This window comes from Apium graveolens, chromosome 6 (genome assembly GCF_009905375.1).
Source record: "Apium graveolens cultivar Ventura chromosome 6, ASM990537v1, whole genome shotgun sequence".
Classification (NCBI taxonomy): domain Eukaryota; kingdom Viridiplantae; phylum Streptophyta; class Magnoliopsida; order Apiales; family Apiaceae; genus Apium; species Apium graveolens.
Window position 1 is genome coordinate 4,077,378 of NC_133652.1, and position 16,379 is coordinate 4,093,756.

The 16,379-nt window shown below is 35.7% G+C and overlaps 1 protein-coding gene across 1 annotated transcript; it reads left to right on the forward strand.

The window, feature by feature from the left end:
* The first annotated feature begins 1,037 nt into the window (after window positions 1–1,037).
* On the forward strand, window positions 1,038–3,606 carry LOC141664009 (AT-hook motif nuclear-localized protein 18-like). Its single transcript, XM_074469869.1, has 3 exons — window positions 1,038–2,521; window positions 2,823–2,888; window positions 3,127–3,606. Exon 1 carries the CDS (start codon window positions 1,609–1,611, stop codon window positions 2,497–2,499), a length of 891 nt encoding a protein of 296 aa, XP_074325970.1. The 5' UTR covers window positions 1,038–1,608; the 3' UTR covers window positions 2,500–2,521; window positions 2,823–2,888; window positions 3,127–3,606.
* The last annotated feature ends 12,773 nt before the right edge of the window (window positions 3,607–16,379 follow it).

Below are 16,379 nucleotides of genomic sequence, written 5' to 3' on the forward strand. Positions count from 1 at the left end.
AAGTGATAATCCACATAACAGTCAAACAAAATTTTGTACTTCCGTGACTTAAATTATTATTACTCATGTTGAATGATAATTCATGCCGAACAAAATTTTATATTTTCGTAACTTTTCTTTTAGAGTTACACAAGATTAATAACTTTTTGTTACCAATCAAGAGCATTTTCAACAATTTCTTTAAAAAAACTCTTAAATGTAAAAATAAAGAGTATTATCAAAATTGGAGTTGTAAGAGACTCTTAAAGACTCTTTAAAATTTTAAGAGCCCCATCTCTCTGCTAAAAGAACCAACCACTTGTTTTTAATTTTTATTTTATTATAAATTAATTCAGCCACCCAATTTTGATCTATAATTTATATTGTACTTTATTAAATAAATATATTTTAATATTAAAATATTATATAAAAATTGAATATAAATAATGTTGTTGGAGGTGAATGTACATTAAGTTGTTAAAAGTCAATATTTTATATATATTTAAAGAGTGTCTATTCAGATATGTACGTATATTTTCTGAAAACAACATATAATATTTTATCAAATTCACTGATATTCTCTATATGTACACATATTTGAAGGATCCGAGAATAACATAATTAGAAGTTGTTACACGACCAGAAACCGAATAATTATATGCAGACTAATACTCGTAGTTTATTTCCAAAGTAAAAGTTAACCAACCAAATATGTTCAGAATTGTATACTTCAATCACCATCAAGTGTTTAATTTTAATAATCATTCGACTTTTTTACACTCATTTCTAAGTGTTTTGACCGCATAGTTAAAATAATAATTTTTAAAATTTTATTTTCCTGAATAAAAATATATAACTTAAAACTTTTATTTATAAAAAGAAAATTTTAAAAATAATAATTTTTACTATGCGGTCAATGCATCTTGATATGTGTGCAGAAAAGTCAAGAGACATGTAAAATGAAACAGGGAGGAAGTATGTAATATGATTATGTGGTTGTTTAAATGGAGCTTAGCCTGAGGACTCAGGACTGTGGAGAGAGAGAGATGAGGAAGCAGGCAGGGAGAGAGAACATGGGAGAGGGAAAGTAGGGAGAGAGAACATGGGAGAGGGAGAGTGGGCCCCACACCCCTAGCAGTCATGACTCATGCGCATGCCCGGTTTTACCAGCACTAGACCCTCAGCCTAGCTAACCCCACATTGACCTAACCCTAACCCAAACCCAAACAAAACAAACAAACACTAGTCCTCTACTCAAACCCAAACATTTCTCTATACATATCTCCTCCTTTCACATTTCTCCAAAACCTCCCCAAACATCAAACAAAACACTACAACTAAATCTGAAATCCCCTATACCTAAAAGTACACAAACAAGTCACAACCATATTCTTGTGTGTTTTCTATGTTTGTGTATTTGATGTGCTTATATGATAGTGATTAGATAAAGTTAAGATGGCATCTCATGCTCTAGCTCAAAGTTTGGTTCAACACACTTAACTTCAATTTACTTGTCAAACACCTACAACAAATCTACCCTAGCATCCTTCTACTTGCTCAAAATATAGTGCATAGTTTGATTAATTTAAGTGGTTTGCAAGATATATATTTTGAGAAAGATTTAGAGATATGGATCCTTTAACAGCTCATGGCCATCAATTGCCATCTTCTTTCCACTCTAGAGGCCTTCCACTCCACCACCACCCTCTCCAATTCCAAAACTTCCACCATCAACAGCAACAGAATTCCGGTGAGGAACAAAGTGAGAATAACCAGCTCACTCGCAGCCTGAAGCGAGAAAGAGCTGACAATAATAATAACAACAACAACGATGACAATCACAACGGGAGTATGGAAGACAAGGAATTGGTTTCATTCAATGGATCAGAAAGTGAAGGGAATCGAAAACCGCGGGGGAGACCAGCTGGGTCCAAAAACAAGCCCAAACCCCCAATTATTATCACACGGGACAGCGCGAACGCGCTTAGATCCCATGTGATGGAAGTTGCGAACGGTTGCGATATTCAAGAGAGTATTTCTACTTTTGCTACGAGAAGACAAAGAGGCGTTTGTATTTTAAGCGGCAGCGGAACCGTTACGAATGTTACTCTAAAACAACCCGCTGGACAAGGTACGGTTCTTCCTTTACAAGGTAGATTTGAAATTCTATCTCTTTCGGGTTCGTTTTTGCCCCCTCCTGCACCGCCAGCAGCTTCGGGTTTGACTATATACTTAGCTGGCGGTCAAGGACAAATTGTAGGAGGGAGCGTGGCCGGACAGCTAATAGCGTCCGGCCCTGTGATTATAATGGCAGCCTCTTTCGGAAATGCTGCTTACGAGAGACTGCCATTAGAAGACGAAGAGTCTTCTGTTCCGGGGAGCGGATCCTTGGAATCTACTCCGCTCCCTGGAATGATCGGACAGCAGCAGCAACAACTCATGGTAGATCCAAACGCATCGTTATTTCAAGGGCCAAGTCATGATCAAGCATACTGGGGTGAAGCTCGGCCTCCTTATTGAAGGGAACTAAGAGAGCACAAAAGTTAGATGCTTTAATTATTCTATTTTCAGTTCAGTTTACTTTGCTTTGATCTGTTAATTAATTACTATTCTCCTTCTCTTTTTTCCTATGATTAACTAGTAGTTAATGATTAGCTTAATATTATGTGGTTATTTATAGTGTGCTTTTGGTTAAGGAAGATCGATCGAGTGTACAAAATTTTAAGCTCTCTGTGGCTTATTTTACCATATTCCATTAACTTATTGTAGTTCTCGATCTTGAATCAAAATCCTCACATTTTCGGTTAAAATATAGTTTAATTTAAGTCTTTGTTATTACGCAGTTTCAATCAGTTGCATCGACTGGTTAGGTCTTCTAGTCTAGTGACGAAAACTCAGATCGTGTGCAGGTAAGTGGGAGGATCTCCTCTCTTTTATTAACACATTTTACCTCTGCAATAAAAAAAATCGACTATTTATTATTATTCCAAAAATTATTAGAAGAGTCTAGGTAGATATTTATAATCAGGTTTTTACCGATAACTCTTCTCGATCAATTTTAATCCTTATTTCCGATCGAGTAAACTCATTTCTGACCATCACACATGATCCGTGGATGATTAATTACAGTAAATTTGTACATTATAGATGTGGTCATCCGGTGAATGAATGCATGAACGAAACACAAAGGTGTGCGGTCCGGCGGTCTCGGTTTTCTGAAACCTTATTCGTAATCGGTTCGTGAAATCTAACGATTTATGTGGTTCTAAACCGGCCCGAACCGAGTTGAATAAATTCAGGCTTTATTACAAGCCGGTCCTAGGCGAGCAGTTCGAACCCGCACAAGTGATCACCGCGGCGGGTTATGGGCATAAGCCCCTCTTCAAATGTGTTTACTGTGTTTGCAAATCTGGTGGCAAGATTTAGGGTTTTTAGAATGTGAAAGCGTACATATGGATTTGGATGAACATCAGACATTTACATGGGAATCTGTGTTACACGTGCACTGTCGTGTCTCTCTCTCTGCACTATGAAGGTACCTTCTCGAGGCAACCCACAACAAATTTGTAGTACTACTAGGAGTACAGTGTAAGAGCAGTAAATGGGGGGGAGAAAGTGAGGTAATTTAGTTAATGGTATACTCCTCTTTTAGGAACCCTAGGCCATGTTGTCTTCTTGCCTCACTTCATTAAATTAATTAAGTATTTTTAATTGTCCATAACTCTTTAGATTTTGGACATGATTTTGATTGTTTCTCCTTTTATAAGCTAAAATTAAGTCTATAGTTCTCTTTATCCATGTAGATATTGTGTAAGTTACAAATATGAAGAGGAGAAAATTGGATCTAAGGTGTCCTCAGGAAAATTAAAATAAACCAAATAATTTTCGGTATATCCGGTTTAGCGCACGATGTGATGAGTGTAAAATGTACAAAATGTACGCAACCTTCTCCTCGTTTCGAATAATGGTAAGGCTATTTCCTGAAAGATTCTTTGTTTGTGTACGTGTAAAAATATGTAAAAAGTGAAAAAATAATACAACATACAGCTTGTGTGTACGTGTAAAAATACGTTAAAATTGAAAAGAATAATACAATATATACGTAAAAATTAATACCCACTTTAGACAAAACTTAGCTCATGGTGTATTGAACTAGTATTTTAATACATTATATATAATTCATGGATTTTAATGGATTGTATCTGATTTTGATTTTATGCGGATTTTAGATAAAATGTCGTAGAGTGTCGTAGAGTTGATGAAGAGTCTTTAGGATTTAAACACAATCTTTCAAAATCTCTTTAATTATGTTGAGATTTCAAAAATCATAAAATACATCGAACAATCCCACAAAATTCAACATTTTATGAAGTTCAAAAAAATCCGTTAGCATGTGAATACCATCATATTTTAATGGATTTTAAATAATTGCAGTTGAATACCATCAGATTTTTAAGCATAATTTAAAATCTTGATTGAATACCACCAAATTTTGTAGTATAATTTAAAAAATTTAGTTGAATACCATAAAATTTTAATACATTTTTTAAAATTCTAGTTGAATACACCTAGTTAGGTGTATTCAACTTGGATTTTAAAAAATGTATCAAAATTTTATGGTATTACTTTGAAAAAAAATCTTTTAAAATCCTAGTTCAATACACCCTTATAAGATATTTTATAATGTAAAATTTTAAGGGTAAATTTGTAAATATTTACACGATCATCTGTATTTACAAAAATACCCCTATATTACACTTGTTTTCTTTTAATCTCATCTATTTAGTTTGAATCTTCAGAGCAACAATCCCAATGAATACCATATGATGTTTATTTTATCCATGTAGATAATGTGTAAGTTATAAAATGAGTAATACCCCTATAAATTACTCCCTTCGTTTAATCCAGACATTGGGGACTCGGCACGGACTTTAAAATTTTTATATAATGTAGTTGCTTATATTATTTTTAAAAAATAATTTTTTAAGTTATGAAATAAAAAAAATAAAAATAAATTATGAAATTATACTTTTTATTAGCCTTAAAATATGAAAAAAAAACTGTATACAAAATGAGGGGATGAGAGAGTATTTACTAGCAGTATTGAAGCACTGATTTAATGATTTTTGCTAGAACTATCTAATTAGATACAAAATATGTTACAAAAAATATGATATTGTTAAAATTATGAAATTAATATTTTTATTAGTGATATTCGCATGATATTGCTGGAACTATGAAATTAATATATATATTTTTTTGTGATATTTGTGTAACTGTACGTGATATAGTCAATCGGCATATAATTACATGACATTTTATAAAGAAAAATTAATTTGAGATCTATAACATTTTTTTATAAATATTTGTTTTTCTTGTTTATATACCTAAAATTTTTAGATAGGAAGAATAATGTTGTTGCAATTAGGAAGTCTAGGAAGTTGAGTTGGAGGCGATCGAAATAATTTTCACCGTAAAAAATATAGTTTAAATCGACCTTAAGGCCAACTCTAAGAGTGGCTTAAAGGTTCAAATTTGGATCGATTTCGGTCCAAATTCATCCAACAGTGTTTAAATCTCGGTCCAAATTTGGATCGAGATTAAAATAATTTTTAATATATTTATTTTAGTTTATTACATAAAGTTTTAATTTTGTGTATTTATAAATGTAATTAACTGATATTAGGATATTATTATTATTTATTTAAATAATAATTTAAATTAAAAAATATTTAAACATAATTAAATAAATATCATTGCATTTCTTGAATTCAAATTACGAATACATTCAAACATTAAAATAAAGATTACAACACATAAAACTTAATTCAAATTACAAATACATTCAAATATTAAAATAAAAACTACAACACATAAAACTTAATTTGAAACACGACATATTGCCCGTAACTATTAGAAATAAGGAGGCTCATATTGCGCTTCGAGATGCACTAATTGATCATTTGTGGGAAGAATATACTAATTCAGAGAATTAGTATTAGTTAACGATGTTTTAAGATTTAATTATTATTTGAACTTTTCTTATTTGAATATAATGTTTTATTAACGGTTTTATTATAAAAATTATAACTAAATGTGTTTCCTATTTTTCGTATATATTTGAAGTTTAATTAGAATTCTATTATTCATTTATTAACAATTTTAAAATAAAACAAGTAATTAATAATAATAAAATATAAAGATAATATCTTATATAATACAAAAATAATATATTTATTATTATAAGACCTTAAAATAATTAAATAAACATTTTGAGATTTGGACCGAAATTTAGACCGAAATTTAGACCAAACTGTTGGAGTTGGAAAGGGGTTCCGTCCAAATTTGGACCAAGGTTCGGTCCAAATTTGAACCAAACTATTGGAGTTGCTCTGATTGGTCAAGGATGTTTTATCAGAGAAAGCTGCAGAGCTTCAAATAACAATCCTGTTTTGATTTTCTCGGATCATCAAATTTTGATTGAAATTTATAAATAATTTGTAATTAAAAATTTTATATTATTATAGTATGCATAACTTTATTTCAAATATATTTTTAAGTTCTTACGAATTATATATAGTTAAAAATTTGGTCAATTTAACCCAATAATCGAAACAGAAGTATTATATTTAATTTAAAACGGAGGAGTAATAGGTTTACCTTACCTTGTAAAATGATCATAATTGTAATGATTTTACAGTGGTTCAGTAACTTTGTTGAAGATGGTGCTGGACTGCTGGTACATCTAAAACATGCTTAGACATGATCTTCAAACCCTGCTAATGCCAATGCAACTCTGCAATTTTTTCATGCCCTGCTAATGCCAATACAAGTCTGTAAACTTCTTCAAAACCTGCAAATGAAACCCAGTGCACATTTTTCACAATCAACTTTTATTTAAAGAACAGCTAGCTAGTGCCTGACAATCAGAAACCACAAGGGGCTAGCTGCTGATGCTGACATTGTTACCGAGGAGCTGCCTTCTGAATAAAAAATTTCAGCTGCTAAGTTTTCAAGTTCTATGGGCTATTAATTATGCATACATTTATGAATGAATATGCTAATTGAAAAAGAATCATGATCCTAACATACGTGTTGTATCAACAGCGGGCTTGTACGGGCCGGTTAGTGTTGTGCGTTCCGGGTTGATCGTTCAAACGGCTTGTTTGATTCACGGGCCGGGTCGGTCCGGTCTCGATTTTTAGATTATCAACTAGTAACCGGCGCTAATATTTCAATGGGTTGTGCGGGCTTTGAACCAGCCCAGTTTGGGTCGAATAATTCGGGTTTTCGTACGAACCGGTCCGAGCGGGTGGTTCAAACCAGCATAAGTGGCCAGCTCTAGTTGTGACCATAAGTCCCCTGTAAATTTTCCGTGGATAGGTTTACAATGAAAATTTTTGTGAATCTAGGGGACCACGTCTTGTACATGTGCTCAATTTCATCCCTTCTGGGATTTTTTTCGTATTCACGAAAAATTGTGGCATACATATGGTTTGTAACAATCGTTTAACATGGACCGGTTTCCATTAAGAAGTATATATTGCGGAAGAATATGGGTCACCACAATAAAGACCATACAATGCCAAGAAAATGCAGATTATGAAAGTACATGTATAAAGCTTGAAAAGCAATAACGGTTTGTTCTGTGGTGATGCATCTTTTCAATCATATATCCAAGGATGGGAAACTGAAAAAAGTGATAAAAATGAGTAGTCATTGTTATGTAAATGTGAAGACTGAGCATATTCCTGCAGTTACAGGCCAGTCTCTGCTAACATCACTGAAAAAGATTGAAAAACGTGTTAGTCCAGATAAAAACTCAAGTCATTTGTCAAAATGTAGCGAATACAACAATGTCAGGAGTGTACAGTTTTGCACAAAATCAATTAAAAGTTAGATAAAAACATGGTTTCAAAATATAAAAAAACTCAAAGACTCTGTCGCCTTAGTGAATACTGAATTCACACCAGAAAATGAAGGACTCGTACTATCATTCTCGCCTACATTATCCGTAGCCAGGACTCCCTCCGTCGCCTCAATTCTACCGTCGACTTCAATTCTTTATATTGGTGGACGAGACTCGACACGCACTTTAATACTCTTATTAAATGAAATTATTAGGTTCAAATTTAATAATTGTTGCATAAATTTTTTTATTTTTTTTCTAAATAAAAATATTAGGTTCAAATTTTTATATAAAAAATTACAAAAATATACTTTATAATTGTTTTAAAATGTGTGTGAAGCATATAAAAAGAAAAAATTACTCTCTGTTAGTGTGATTAATGTGAAAGTAAGATGAGATGAAAACTAAATAAAAATGTCTAAGAAATTGTAAACTTGATACAAAAAAGTTTGCAATTTGTTTATATCTCAATGAATCCACTTGCATTTACATTGATATCATCAATAAAATGGTTTCGTAATCCCACATCACAAACGATACGTAGTTTTGTAATATTCTTGGTATCCAATTTGGTACTAGAGCATAATTCTTGTATAGAACTTAAAATTGGAATCGCAAAATGAGCGAGTAGCATAACATATTTCTGTAATCTTTTATTATAGTTTAATTTGTTAAAAAATTACTTATTTTATAATATTTTACTTATTTATAACTTTGAAGTCCAAGAGCGTGATAGGTATAAGGAGTTTTGTGGATATAGCAGATTGCTTATTGAAAATAGAGAGAGAAGCTGTGAATAAAAATTGCACAAAAAATATGCATTCATTGATCTGAGACAAATGTCACCTGCCAGCTACTCATGTGGGACAGCATACTGCTACATCATCACTCCTGCCAGCTACTCATGTGGGACAGCATACTGCTACATCATCACTCCCCCTCAAGCGGGGAGGACACTCCTAGCTTGTTGAGAAGACTGTAGTGTTGTTTGACAAACAGTGATTTTGTTAGGATGTTGCAGCTTGTGCATATGTAGGCACATGTTTTGTTACTATCTCGCCAGCACTGATCTTGTCACGTATATAATGATAATCGATCTCAATGTGTTTGGTTCGCTCGTGTAACACTGGATTGGTTGCTATGGAGATTGCTGCTTTGTTGTCACAATTCATGAGAGTTGGAGGGAGCTTCTTAATTCCCATATCCTTCAAGAGAGATGTCAACCAGGTGATTTCACAGGCAGTCAATGCCATGGCTCTATATTCTGATTCAGCAGTCGAGCGTGCTACCAAGGATTGCTTCTTTGTTTTCCAAAAGATAGGAGAGCTGCCAAGCAAGACACAGAACCCACTAGTAGACTTACGTGTGATTGGGCAACTCGCCCAATCACTATCACAATATGCTGTAAGTTGAGCTGCAGAATTCGATGCCAACAACACGCCTTGCCCCGGGTTTCCAGCTAGGTATCTTAGAACATGTTTGGAAGCCTGCAGATGCACACATGTTGGTTGTTGCATAAATTGTGTTAGGTTATGCACTGCAAAGGTAATGTCAGGGCGAGTGATTGTTAGATATATCAGTTTGCCAACGAGACGCTGATACAAGGTAGGTTCAAGTAAAGGTTCTCCTTTGTGAGGTGTCAGTTTCAATGCTGCATCAATTGGAAGTTTTAGAGGAGTGACATTCTGCATTCCAAATTCCTTCAACATATCAGTTGTATACTTCCTTTGGGACACAAAAAATCCTGAGCTTGAACGATCAATTTCCAGTCCTAGCACGTACCTAGGTGTTCCCAAATCTTTCATGTGAAAACTTCGGCAAAGGAGGGACTTCAAGGCTTCTATGTCAGTCACTGAATCTCCAGAAAGAATGTCGTCAACGTATACCAACACAACAGTGATATACTTGTCCTTAGTGTATGAGAAGAGGCTATAATCCGCCTTGGACTGAGTATAGTTCATAGTTTTCAGAGTGAAGGACAGCTTCGAGAACCATTGGCGAGGTGCTTGTCGAAGGCCATACAATGCCTTTTTCAAACGACACACTTTCTTGAGATTTGCACCACTATCACTTCGAGATATATCTGTTATCCTACTCCCCATTCCTACATAGCCAGGAGGCATCTTCATGTAGACTACCTCATCCAAATCACCATTCAAAAACGCGTTTTTGACATCCATTTGACGCACAGTCCAATTTTGCATCGCTGCCACTGCAAGGAGAGCTCTAACAATCGTTAGTTTGGCCACTGGAGCGAATGTCTCCGAGAAATCTATGCCATAAAATTTCCTGCAACCAAGAATGACTAGCCGAGATTTGTATCGCTCAACAGACCTATCAGGGTTGTACTTTATTTTGTACAACCACTTCGAGCCAATTGCTTGCTTACCGACTGGAAGATCCACAATTTCCCATGTTGCATTTTCTTCCAAGGAATCGAACTCAGCATTCATAGCCTTGATCCAGTGATCAGATTTAATTGCTTGGTTGAATGTTAATGGATCTTCTTGACTGGCCAAAGTTGAGCAAAAGCAGTAGAATTAAGGTTCTACTTCCTGATCAGTAACAGCTACTGCATTTGCATTTGTCACATAGTCTCCCATCCAAGCTGGCTTTTGCACTTGACGTGTTGACCTTCTCACAACTGGTGTTTCTTCTTCTGAGTCATGGTTGTCCTCTGTCTCATAATCTTCATTGAAATCTCCTTCATTCTCATTTTATTCGAACTCCTCTTCACCATCATTGCGGTTTTGATCTGTAGTCCACAAAAAATCATCAAAGACAACAGGCCTAGCTGATTCTTTAATTGATGGCAAGGGCTGCATATAGGAATTTTGATGATCAGTATTAAAAGGAAACACTTTTTCATTGAAAACGACATCTCTAGACACGAATGGCTCCTTGGTGACCAAGTTTAGCAGTCTAAATCCCTTCTGAGTTGGGGGATATCCCAGGAAGATGCAGGGAATCCCACGAGGCTGAAATTTATCAAGAGTATGATCTGGATTTACAGCGAAAGCCAGACACCCAAACACCTTCATACAATCATATTCCACCTGCTTTTCAAACAACACTTCATAAGGTATTTTGTTCCCTAGAGCAGCAGTAGGTATACGATTAATAATGTGAACAGCCGTGAGAACGCAATCTCCCCAGTATGAGATAAGCAGTCCTGCTTGAAACTTGAGTGCTCGAGCCACCTCAAGGATTTGCCTATGTTTTCGTTCCACCCGAGCGTTTTGCTAGGGATGATAAGCACAAGAAGTCTGGTGTTGGATGCCATACTTAGTGTAGAATTCCCTACAGAACTTGTCAGCAAACTCAAGAGCATTGTCCGAACGGACACATTTAATGCCAACATTGAAATGACACTTCACATAATTATAGAAGGCAATCATGGTAGTAAAGTACTCAGATTTAGTTTGCAGCAAATATACCCAAGTTACACGTGAAAAGTCATCAACAAGGGTCAAAAAATACCTGTATTTTCCTCGAGTGCACACCTTGTATGGCCCCCACGTGTCTACGTGTACCAGTTCGAATTTGGCTGCAGCTCTTGACTCACTTTGCTCAAATGACAACTTCGTCAATTTTGCCATAGGACAGGTCACACAAATCTGCTTTTGGTCTTTCAGTTGGTCTCGAAGCTTGAGAATCAGTTGAAGTTTTGCACCAGGAGTATGCCCAAGTCGATGATGCCATATACTGAAATTATTTGACTCACTTCCCTCCCTTTCTTGGCGAGAGTTTGAGTTCGTGGCCAGCAGACACTTAGCCACATTGTCCACTTGGTTGTCACCTGCTTTCATCAAGTAGTACAAGCCATTCACCATTTTCCCAAGAGCTCGCACCTTTCTCGACTTAGAGTCAATTAACAAACAAGCTTCAGGATGGAAAGTCACATCACATTTATTATCCTTTGCCAATTTATATATCGAAAGGAGATTGTGATTGAAACCTGGCACATGAAGAACATTCAGCATTTTGAGCCCATTATCGAGTGTTATGTCTCCAATATGAGTGATTAATGTGGTAGCTCCAGTGGGCAATTTGATGGTGAAATTTTCAGGTGCTTTGCGGACATTCAACAGCTCACATAATGATGCAGTCATGTGGTCAGACACACCTAAATCAATGATCCATTGTTTAGTGTTAGCTCCCCCTTCTCTGCCATTTATCATGCCTGAGAATGGGCTTTCTGCTTCTTCACTTATAGTCCTAGGCATCATAGCTAGGAGTTGTTGCAGCTGCTGAGGCGTGAACACCACACATTGTTCTCCAGTTGCTTGTGCTACATTGGCCATCTTCACTTTATCACCACTCCACTTCTTTCCACTCACATTAGACTTGGAGGCACTGCGATTATGCTTGTAATGCCACTTGGGGTATCCATGTATTGTCCAACACTTTATTGATAAATGTCCTTTCACACCACACGCCTTTCACACCACACGCTGTACAAGGAGTTCCAGACCCTTTTTCCACAGATCCCAAGCTATACATCGCTGCTACTTCAGTTTCAGATCCAACAGAGTCATTGAGAGCATCTCTTTGTGATTTTTCTTGCTGCAAGGCGGCACAGGCCACCTCCACAGTAGGTAACGGAGACAACATCAAGAGCTGACTTCGCCGAGCCCCATACACATCGTTGAGACCATTCAAAAACTGAAACAATCGAGATTCTTCCTTCATCATTTCTATGGCTTTCAAGAGAGCTGTGATTTCTGCATTAACAGTCGTGACTGGTGGTAACACTGTCATGGACTCTATTTCTTCCCATAAACCACTCATGGCTGTGTAGTAATCAACTATAGAGAGTTCTTTTTGTTTCAGACTAAACAAGTCCTTGTTGAGTTTATACTTTCATGACCCATTTGTCAACATAAACCTCTTTTCTAGCTGTTTCCAGACTTCACTAGCCAGATTTATAAACAAAATAGATCTCTTAACAGTATCAGTTATATCGTTATGGAGCCAGGAGATTACCATGTTATTGCAAGTCTCCCATTGGGCTGCATCTGTCTCATCAGTTGTGCTCTTCTTCACTGACCCATCCACAAACCCCAATTTCCTCTTAGAAGCAAGCTGAATCTCCATAGATCTACGCCATGCTCTGTAGTCTAAAGCACCTTATAGCTTTAGAACAACAATGGAGGTAGGGCCATCGGATGGATGCAGAAACAGAGGGTTTTGCATATCTGCAAAGGTGAATTTGCTTCCAGATGCCATGAATCAATTAGTGAAAAGACAAAGCTCACGCTCCCAGAAAAATAAGCAAGAACCTCACGAAAAAACACACTTAACTGAAAATAAAGACAGAGAATCAGAATGAATATTATGCAAGCACTTAGCAACTTTCTCAATTTCTCTAATTATAGCAACGCAACTCTGATATCATAAAGAGTTTTGTGGATATAGCAGATTGCTTATTGAAAATAGAGAGAGAGAGAAGCTGTGAATAAAATTTGCATAAAAAATATGCATTCATTGATCTGAGACAAATTGTACTACTACAGGACCATATATTCTGTCACTACTACAGTCTTAACAAACTCAAGACAAATACCACCTTTCCATACTCAGCATACTCCAACTATCTTCTTTGTCACCTTCCAGCTACTCATGTGGGACAGCATATTGCTACCTCATCAAGGTATGGTTTTGTTGATAATTTCGAATTCCCAATCTTGAACCCGAACAATGTCTGCTATCATTGAATGTTGGGAGAAGGCCACAAATGATCATGATCATGTTCACAAGGATTTTGATGGTGATGGGGTTATTCCAAGTGTTATGCCTTAAAATTGTCGCGGGAACGAGGTGTTAGGGAAAGTCCTGACAAGTTTGATGGTTAGTCCTGTTGAGTAACCAGCTCATTTAAAATCTTAAGGTGTTAGGTAGAACACCAATCTTAGTCCTCCCGCTAGCCTAAGCTCTGATACCATGTTGAGTAACCAGCTCATCTAAAACCTTAAGGTGGTAAAAGAAGGTACCAATAGGATCACATAGTTAATAAGCCCAAATATTGTGAAGGCTGACAAACGCAAAGTTATAGTCGAAGTTCTTTCGAACATCAAGTTAAATGGCCACTTACTTTGAATGGACTACTCAAAATCTAGCACTTGTGTTGTGGTGGTAGCATTATATCCTGCTACTGCTAAATACAGAAACATAAACCTTCTTCTAGCTAAATACCACAGGGGGCTAGCTGCAGATTCTGACATTGTTATGGTGGAGCTACCTTCAAGTAAAAGATTTTCAGCTTTCATGATAAAATTTATATGATTCGGTGCAACAAAAATGCAGATATATCAGAGGACATGTATGCGCGCATTATGATAGTACATGTATAAGCTCGAAAAGCAGTAAACAAATAACGGATTATGTGGTAATACATCATTTCAATCAAAATCTCCGAGGATGGGCAACAGAATGAAAGTAAGAAAATTAGTAGTCACTGTTATGAAAATGTGAAGCTTGAGCATGCTGCTGCAAGCCTGCAACTACATGACAGTGTCTGCTAACATCTCTAAAAAAGTTCTATAAACATGTTAGTCCAGATAAAAACTCACGGCAGGTGCCATAGTGCATAGTTGTCATTCTACTTGTGTAAGAAGTTGAGATGAACCTTACTGAAAATCTTGAAACTGAAAATCATATGAGCAAGTAGCATGGAATGTTTCTGTACTATTCTTCTTCTACTATTAAGTATCAAGTGCTATGCAAACTCTCGCTCTCACTTGCAACAATTAGAAAGTTGTTACAACCTGGTGCTGCCATATCTATCTTCCAGATAAGTTGTGTGTGCCCTTTTTAAAGATTTTGAACATCTGAGGTGCTAGACTCGGTAATCGTAGCACATAAGTCGTTCTTAGTAGGAAAGACAAATTTGTAAACAATCAGCAGTTACATGTATGTACGCACAACCTGCAGTAGAACTTATATTTCACCAAAAATTAACCAACTTACATGAGTATGGGTTGATCTGTACAAAAACTAAAACTTTGTAATGACTGATATTAGTTTGATCACAGTGAAAGCAAATTCAGATACCACATTGTAGATTTCCTTGCTGAAAGAATAAGGCATGCAATCAATCGCTTGAATGAGCATGCTGAGGCGAGAGAGCTGCAGCTGTATCACACCTAAAGAGTTGCTTTAACTACAGAAAGTAGAACTCTATTTTGCAGTCACTGCGTTTCAGCATAGAAGATTGGAGTTGAAGTCAGAGTGCATTGAGCAAGAGATCTAGTATCATCACAGTAACAGTCTTTGTGCAATACGAGCCAGTTCCATTGGGCACCCCATTACTCATGTCATTGGCATTAGCTTCTGAAACAAGAAAAAGTTCCGTTTCAGGCTACTTAATGAGTCAATTGACTTTCATTGGCAACAGATAGAAAAAGAATCAGCATACAGAACAAGCTACAGAGTACAGCCCTGGATCATAGCCTGACGAACTCAAAAACAGTCGTAAAGCTAATCGATACAAGGGGAACTAGATTATATGAATATGCAAGAAAAGCATTGGGGTGTATCGATCTCCAACGTGCCTAAATTACAGCAACAGGAAAGAACAAAAACCATTCAATTTAATGTCTATGGGGTAAAGAAGATTCAAAGCAACCAGGTGCAATTTGTAAGGGTTCATCAGATACTCCAAAGGGCAAAGGCTGTTCACAATTTTTTTTACTGAGATGTTTACTAATTAGTAATTACATTCTACTAATTATAATTCTTCGTACAACTCGTTTAAGAACATAACGACTCTTGGCTTAAGTTTTTGTAAGGGCCTATGCCACATCTCGCTTAAGAACATAACGACTCTTTGACTTAGGTTTTTGTAAGGATCTATGTCATTAACGGAAATGAGAACACACGGGGTTACTTTGATCACTTACTTTGATTACCCATTAACGGAAAATGAGAATGAGATTTTAATAAAAATATGTATTAAATTTGTGTGTACGAAATTGCCGGCTCTAATTACAATGCGTGTGGAACACTTGATTTCAAGTACAATATATTTATTAAATTAATCAAAGTTATAAAAACATATCAATTAAGATTTTTTCTGTTAAATTTAATCGAACACTATGTCTGACTGGAAAATTCAGCCTTTTTCACAATCTCGTGCAACTTTTTACATTTTACGCTTTAAATCATCGTTGTACATATCCCTCCGCATTTATCATGTGTTCATGAAAAAAAAACGGTTTATAAAATCGCCCATATAATTCTTCAAAAAACTATTGGATAAATCAGTGCTCATGTTAAAAATACATTTGTCAACCAATTGCATAACAGTAGCATATTTTTTAGAAATGGACCAAAATGTCATTTATGAGTGTTAAATGAACCAAAATGTTAAGGTGCCAAAATGCTACACGAAGTACCGTTTTAAGTCTTTTGCATAACTGTTATTTGAATTGATATTTAGGGCCATTATTTTCCGAATTGATATTTTAGACCATTTTTAACCCCAAAGTGA

What these genes read in the sequence shown, in the direction of transcription:
- LOC141664009 (XM_074469869.1), top strand. Translation starts at nt 1,609, where the DNA reads ATGGATCCTTTAACAGCTCATGGCCATCAATTGCCATCTTCTTTCCAC.